Source organism: Chamaea fasciata, unplaced genomic scaffold, assembly GCF_029207755.1.
Source record: "Chamaea fasciata isolate MVZ Bird 193981 ecotype frontalis unplaced genomic scaffold, bChaFas1.0.hap1 SCAF_21, whole genome shotgun sequence".
NCBI lineage: Eukaryota > Metazoa > Chordata > Aves > Passeriformes > Sylviidae > Chamaea > Chamaea fasciata.
Window position 1 is genome coordinate 6,387,867 of NW_027094106.1, and position 7,667 is coordinate 6,395,533.

Here is a 7,667-nt window from a genome sequence, read left to right on the forward strand (position 1 = left end):
GAGGGGGTGAGAGGCTGAGGAGAAGAAGGAGGAGGCACACCTGCTCACACCACAAACACACACACTGTCTTGGCTCTGGTTAAAAAGCCAGTGCCAGCTCTAAAGGTATTTTGGGGTCTCCCAGAGTCTCCCACTTCCATCCATAAGGGATCTGCTCCGTGAGTGTGGGGGGGAAGACACACTCATCCCATGTGGGATCCAACCCTACACACAGCCCACCCCACACTCCAAGGAAGCCCTCAGCCTGGAGCTGATACCTGACACAGCTCATGCCCCCTGTGCCTGTCATGGAGCAGCAGAACCTTTATCCCTTCCAGGTACTGGAAATGACAAAGGGGACACGGGAGAGGGAAAACGGGCCACGAGGAAGAGAGTGAGAAGGGCGGGCAGGGCTAGGGGGTGCAGGGGGCCAAGCCTGAGCTCTGGAGCAGCGCAGGGGATGTGGCAGACCTGACCCCTCTGCAGAGGTTGCCTTTGCCATCGATCCCTGTTGCACTCAGGCTCATTAGGGCCGGGGAGCTGCTGCGAGCGGCTGCTGGAGGAGACAGACGGGGGGAGCGCTTGCTGTGGCTCCCTGGATCGTATTAAATATTTACTTTGTTTTGTTTTGTTTTTCCCAGCTATATTGATCAGAGATGGAGTGGGGAGGTGGGGGGAGCAAGGGGGTGCTGTTGGATGCTGGAAGGGAAAAGCAGAGGCAACAACTGAGCTGGAAAACGGGGACAGACCCTGTCAGGGCGTTTCTGAGGGAATGTCACCTGCTCTCCCATGGGGCACCCAGTGCTGTCACCTTACAGAGATGCTCCCCTCAGAGTCATCCATCCCCTTCAGGGCTGGGATAGGCATCACCAGCACACGGGGGGGCAGTGGGGCAGCTTCCACTCCCCATCCCACAGCAGCCCCGTCTCGAGGGATGCAGGACGGGGGGAACGCCCAAGGCAAAAGCACCTCATAGCTTGGGGTATCCCCCCGCCCCGGGCCGGGAGGTGCCCCCCGCATCCAGGCTGGGCCCCGGGAGCGGCCGCGCAGTCGGCACTGTTTCTATTTCGAGAGGAGCTCTACTGGAAAAGGAACAAAAGCTGAGGGAAGCTATAAATAGCCGCCTCCTTCACACCAGCGCCTCCTCCGCCCCAGCATCCCGAGGCCGGGGGGGTCCCGCAGCCTGGCCCGGGCTCAGCCCCATCGCCAAACCCCCTCCACGTCTTTGAGCCAACATCTCCATCTGAAAACCAGAGGGAATAATAAGCCTGGGAATATCTGCCGCCGAAGCAGAACTGGCTCTGAGCAGCGGTTTGCCAAGTTATCCGGCGGCTCTGCCCTGCCACAGCCCCGTTCCCTGGGGGATTTGCTGCTGCCCAGCCGAGCTCTGCACCCAAAAACACCCCGTGGGGATGGATTCCACCACCTGGGGATGCTCCTCTTGTCCCTGGCCCTGCCTGCGGCTGGCAGGGAGCAGGAAGAGCTGAGTGGCTCGGGCAGACCTACTTTCAAGGCTTTAATCCTTTTTGCTTAAAGAATCTTTTTTTTTTTTTTCTCTCCCCTCTCTTTCTTTTTTCCCCTTTCTTTTCCCTTCCGCACGGCAAAGATGGGGTCTGATCAGAGGAGAGACGCAGGGAGCTGACAAGCTGCGGCGTACGGAGAGAAAGGAGAAAGAAATACATATTTATTACCCTCAATTATTAAAAAATAGATAGCAGCAGATCTTAGGCCCTGGCAGAGGCACTGCAGAGTCGTTTGTCTGAGGACTATTTTGTTTTTTAAATTCCATTGAAATTATAATACGCTGGGCTTGTTAGCACAAACACCCCGGCATATCCCTGCCGAGGGGGGATCATCCCAACCCCTCTGCTGGCTCCGGTGTGCTTCCCGCTGGGTGGCTGTATCCAGCACCCGATGGGATGCCGAATTTGCAGGCAGCGGGGAGGGAAGGAGGGAGGCTCAGGGAGGCAGGACCTGGCAGCGGATGCAGCCGGCAGCCTTTGTCCCACTCTGCCTTCACCCCGCGGGGATAAGAAGGGCTCAGCCCGGTGCAAGCACATACCAAATTCGCATGGATAGCCAGCTGGGTGAAGGTCTCATGGACAAGATCGCACCCAGGTCACCTCGGGCCAAAGAGCCCCGTGACATTCTCCGTGCCCAAGGACGGGCTTTGCAACCCTCGGGTGGCACCGTGGGGGTCCCGTGGTCACGGGGATGGGGTTTCCCCAAGCAAACCAATACAAACGCTGGTGCAAATGCAGCTGGAAAAAAAAAATAGAAAGCGGTTCCCAAGTGCGGCACACGGGGCTGGCGGAGCCGCTGGCACCTCCCCTCCGCTTGCAGGGCTGCTCCGTAAGGAGCCCTGCCAGAGCAGCAGCAGCCAAATTCCCTCCCACCGCTGCTCCCCGGTAAACAGCGGCTGCATCCTCCCCGTGTGATGGTGATGCCGGGACTTAGGGAGCACGTGGAGTACCTCTGCCACCCTCCAGCTCCAGCACCGCGCTCTCCCCACACACGGGATCCATTTGGATGCGCTGGATCACCATGGACCTGCTGTGCCATCACCTCTCCAGGGTCAAATCCCGCTGGCCGTGAGAGACGCAGCCGTGAGAGGAACCAGCTTTTTGGCACCGTGAGAGGTCGCGGCTCTCCCTGCCCGGGCAGGAGCATCTCTAAAAGCTGCTCACCAAAGCTGGGCCGGCTCCAAGCTGCCGTGCCGGCTCCGAGCCGCTGTGCCAACACCACCGGGGAGCAAGCAGCCAGCGGGCACATATGCTGTTAAAAAGGAAAAGGAGCTTTCTACACCAAATGGAGCATTTTCTGCTTAATAACCCCCAATCCTAATCTGCGTAAAGAAGATTGCCCCCCGCATCTTCTCGTCCTGCATCTGCTGCTTGCCCTGCCTGCACTTTAGCACCCGGGCAGAGCCCCAGCAGCACGTGCCCTCAGCAGGAAAAGCAGGAGAAAGACTGGCCACTGGGAAAACAGGCGATGCCCAGCACTGGGCTCATCTCCTTTGTCAGCTCCGAGCCTCCACCATTTGTCATCAGTAAAAATAATGTTCCTAAAAGTGTCCCCCCTCTGATTGCCGGGCGGCAGGCGCAGGGCTGTGGGTTTCCATGGTGATGCCGTTCCGCAGGGATGGTACAGGGGGATCGGTGGGATTGGTGCTTCCTCGGTTTGGGAGATGGGACGTAGTGTTGGCATTCGGAGCGAGGACAGCACCAGCCCTGCTGCTGGCAGAGGATCCTGAGGCTGAGCCAGCTCCTTCCACCTTGGGCTTGAGCAGCGTCACCCAAAATAGCAGGGGAGGAGCAGCCTTGCCGGAGAGGACACGGATGCTCCTGTATGGCAGTGGTGCTCCTGAGGCCATGCCCTGCACCCCTGCCCGTGCCAGCACATGGATCCCCAGCTCCTCCTCACTGACTCCCCCCAGGATCCCACTTGCTCCTGGCCTCTTGGCTCTCCCTGCAGCCTCCCACTTGTTGCCTCCGCTCTTAAATCAGACTCCAGCCTCCCTTCAGTGGGTTCTGAACGAGGGCAACACCTCACCCATCCCAACCTGCTGGGAACCCAAACAACAGCCACCGCTGCTGGGGATGTGGGTGCCTGTGCTGCTGCTGCTCCACCAAAGTGCTCTGCAAACATAATCTGCTCTTAATAACCCAAGTCTCTACTGATCGTGGCTGAACCCTGGAATTGCACTTTGCAAACAAAGCCCACGTTTTTGGCTGTTTGGGGAAGACTGGAGCAGCTCCCTGGGGTGGGGATGAGCAGCAGTGTCACTCAGGGGTGCCCCAGTGTGGGGACAGGTGGTGGCCCAGTGACATGGGGCTGAAGTGGCCGTGTCCCAGGTCACTTCCTCTGCAATGGGGGCTTTGCCTCTTCACTCCTGCAGGGGCACTGCCAGGAGCAGGGGACACCCCAGCGGGGAGACAGCCCCGGTCACACCTGGCCACCACCATGTCCCTCCAGGCTCCCACACTTTCCTGCATGGTTTTTGCCTTCAAACCAGATTTGGGCTCTTGCTGTCAAAACCCATCAGCGCTCCACCAGTTTCCAGCAGCCCAAGGTTCCTGCCCGGCCCCAAGGCAATGACATCCCGCTCGTGGCCTCATTCTGCAAACCATGGAGCCCCACTGCCCCTGCTTCTGGCCTGTGCTGCTGGCTCCAGCACTGCCAGGTGCTTCAGGGAAACACGGGTGTGAAATCACACAGGGAAAATGCATATTTTTACGTCTTCCCAGCAGGTTCACTGATGTTTTTAGGGCAGGGCTTCGAGGCCACCTGGAGTGTCACCCACAGCCTCCGGCACTCAGATGGGACTGCGGGGTGCCGGGTGTGGCATTTTAGGCAAAAGGTGGGAATAACATCCAGCCAAGCGTGGCCACGGCTCTGACCCTGCCGGGCTCCATCAGTGCAGGTCACTGAGCGCCGACGGCTCCTTCACATCCTGCCTCCGACTCCAGGTCTAGGCAGGTCTCGTCTGCTGAGCCCTCCTCACTCCCCCCAACACCACCGCAGGGACAGCCTGGGCCGCATCCTGACCCCCTCCCCTGCTTCACTGGGCACAGAGAGCTTGTGGCTTCCTATCAGCTCTTTAGGAAATTAAACTTTTATAAGCAGAAAGGTTTCTGGGCTCTTGGCTCCCTGGTGCAAGAACCGCAGTTCAGCCTGCGCTTGCACCCTGCCCACTGACTGCTGCCCTGGCAGGGAGGGACGGAGGCTGGACACCCCATCCATGGGATGAGCGATGGAAGGGACAGGGATGTGGCTGCCCATGACCTTGGTGTCATCCTTGACCTGGAAATCTCCTTCTCCTGCATCGCCAGTATGGCACTCCTGCCTGCGGCTGCCTGCGGCCACCTCCGACAAGGCTGTGACAACCCCTCACCCGGGATGGAGCTGCACCCCACGCTGTCACCCACTGCCACGCCACCAATGACATCCCACTGCACACAATCCACCCTGAATCCCACCAGTGAGTCCACAAATAAAGCTCACAGGACGCAAGAGGCCCAAAATGCCCCCAGGAATGGCAGCACTTGCCCGGCCACGCTGCCGCCATCCTGCTGCAAACGACTTTGCCTGTGCGGTACCGCGAGTGAAGCTGTCCCCTTGTCCCCTCGGAGCTGCCTCCCTTGGAGGTGTCAACCACAGAACAGCTCCTGCTGCCTCAAGCCCAGCCTCAAGCCTGGTCCCCGGCAGTGGGATGTGGAAGGCGGTGGCAGTGCCACCATCAGCCCGCGCTGCCACCCACCAGCACAGCCTTGCATTGCCACCATCCTTGACAACACCAGCTGCCCCAGAGCCCTGCAGAGGGGTTTGGCCCCAGCCCAGCCAAACAGCTGCAGCTGTCCCCTTGTCCCCTTGCCTCAAATGTGGGATGTCCCCTCAGCCTGGGGCAAACGCTGGGGATGGGGACTCCCTGCCCAGGGACACCTGGCCACGGTGAGGCAGGGAGGGGAGAACCTGTCGGCAGGATGGAGGCCTCCTCTAACTGCCTGTTGAATTATTCAGGAACGGTATTAACTTATAAATGAGTGTGTTTGACTGATTTTGTGGTTGATGTACAGATAAATTCTAATGAAAGACAGCTACAAGATTTTAAATTATTAATTAGACTGCCACTTAACAAAGCCTATTTGGCACTCTATTTCCTTGCTTAACAAGACAAAAACTTTAAGAATAGGTTTTGCTTTAGCCCACAGGCTCTTCAATTTGCATTTTGTTTTTCTAGCTCCACAAATGAAAGCTGTAGATCTTGACCTTAACAGGCTACCCCTGGTGGGATCCAACCCTGTCAGCAGCCTCGCTGCCTGCCTCCACCTCAGGCTCCCAGCTTCCCAGCCTAGATGATGCTTTTCCTCCAGCCGGCAGCACCAGGGCTGGGAATCGAGGCTGGAAACCGGGACTGCTCCGAAGGCTTGGGGTTTATTCTCAAGTCATCCAGCTGGGTTGGGTTAATACGCCAAACAAAGCTGAGGCGGGAGGCAGAGAAAGGAGCATCCGAGTGCGAGGCCCCACAGCCGCAAGGTGACATTTCCCCCAGTGAGAAAAAGCATCCCTGGGGTGGCAGCAGGGGCTCTGCCCTGCCTGGGGGTCCGCACCCCAATGCCAGGGGCTGCACACACAGCGTTGGCACCTTCTCCACTGCCCGAGCCTCGTCGGAGAGGGGCATGTGCTGGTGGTGGTGAGGGCTGGGCCTGGGGCTCTGTGGCCACCCCCTCCCTGGGGCATGGGACAGCAGTGGGGGGGGGTCCAGCCGAGGTCCCCATGCACGGCACCACTGTCCCCAGCATCTCCCCGGGACTGGCCCCAGTGCAGCGGGGCCGGGTGTCCTGCCCCCCGCCCCCCACCGTCCCGGACCCCCCGGGAGGGCCAGCTGCTCCCCTCGCTGTGATGTCACAAAGCTCCCCGATGATGTCCCAGGCGGTTGCCATGGAAATCGCGTGATGTCACAGCGGAGCGATTCTCCTCGGGGGGGGCCGAACCGGACGGCTCGCCCCAACTTCCCCGCCGAACCCCCCGAGCTCCCCGGTGAGCCCCGTTTCCCGTTGCCTCGCCCTGAGGGACGAGCGCCGACCCCCCCCCCGCGCCCGCCGCAGCTCCGCTGCCTCCGGGACCCGCCGTCCGCCGGTGCCCGCGGGACCCGCCGCGTCCCCGGTCCTGCGGGACCGGGCGCCTGCCCTGCCTCCCTTCGCTCCTCCCGGTCTCCCGCCTCTCCGCCGCGCTGCGCTCCCGCCGGTGCCGCTCCCCGGGGGGTGCCCGAGCCTCGGTGGCGGCGCCGGTAACGCGGTGGCGGCGGGGGGCGCCCGGCGGCGCGGCCCCAACTTCGGCGGGGAGACAAACTTCGGGGCCGGCCCCGCTGCCCCCGATGCCCGCGGCACCCGGTGCCCTCCCGGTGCGGTGCTCACCTTGGCGGAGCATCTTGGAGCCGGGGCGGGCGCGGTCTCCCGGCGGCGGCGGCGCTCAGAGCCTCGGGCGCGGCGGCGGCGAGCGGTAGCGGCGGCGGCGGCTGCTGCTGTACCGGGAACGAGGAGCCGGAGCCCGGGCGAGCGGCCCCCGCGGGGGCATGGCGGGCCGAGCCGCAGCGGCACCGGGGAGCGCCGGCCCCGGAGCACCGGGGAGCGCCGGCCGCGCCTCTGCCCGCCGCGCGTCCCGCCGCCGGCTTTTAGGGGGGAGCCGCCCCCTCGGGGCTGGGGCCGCCGCCGCCCCCCACCCCCTCGGGCAGAGCCTATAAAGGGGTGCCCGGTGCCGGTGCCGCGCTGCCTGCAGCGGCGGGCAGGGCTGGGCAGGGCGGGGCGGGGCAGCGACGGGGCGGGCAGGGCTGGGCCGGGCTGGGCGAGCCCCCCCCGGGGCCCCCCCCCTTCCGCCGCCGCCGCCGCCTCTCCCGCCTCCCGTGGACAGTTCGTGAAAGTGCCGCTGCTCCCGTTCCCCGCGCCGCCGCCCTCCCTCCGCCCCACCGGGGGTATGGCCCGGCGCCGCCCTCCCGGGGCTCTGCGGTCCCCCCGGGACCGACTGTCACCCCCGGCACATCGTTGTCCCCTCTGCCGTCGTCGTCCACACGGTGCCCCGTTATCGCACCGAGGCTCCGCCGCGCCGCCCCGCGCCCGCCGTGGTCACGGCTGTCCCCGCTGTCCCGCCTGCCCAGCACCGTCCCTGCCTCTCCCCGGGGACCCGCCGTC

At 62.7% G+C, this 7,667-nt stretch overlaps 1 protein-coding gene across 1 annotated transcript in view; it reads right to left on the reverse strand.

Moving 5' to 3' along the window:
- Positions 1–6,965, reverse strand: part of RTN4RL1 (reticulon 4 receptor like 1) — a 30,954-nt gene extending 23,989 nt beyond the window's left edge. The window contains exon 1 of the mRNA XM_066202021.1: positions 6,897–6,965. Within this exon, the coding sequence (XP_066058118.1) occupies positions 6,897–6,909 (13 nt within the window). The 5' untranslated portion in view covers positions 6,910–6,965. The remainder of the gene's footprint in view (positions 1–6,896) is intronic.
- Positions 6,966–7,667: the final 702 nt, after the last annotated feature.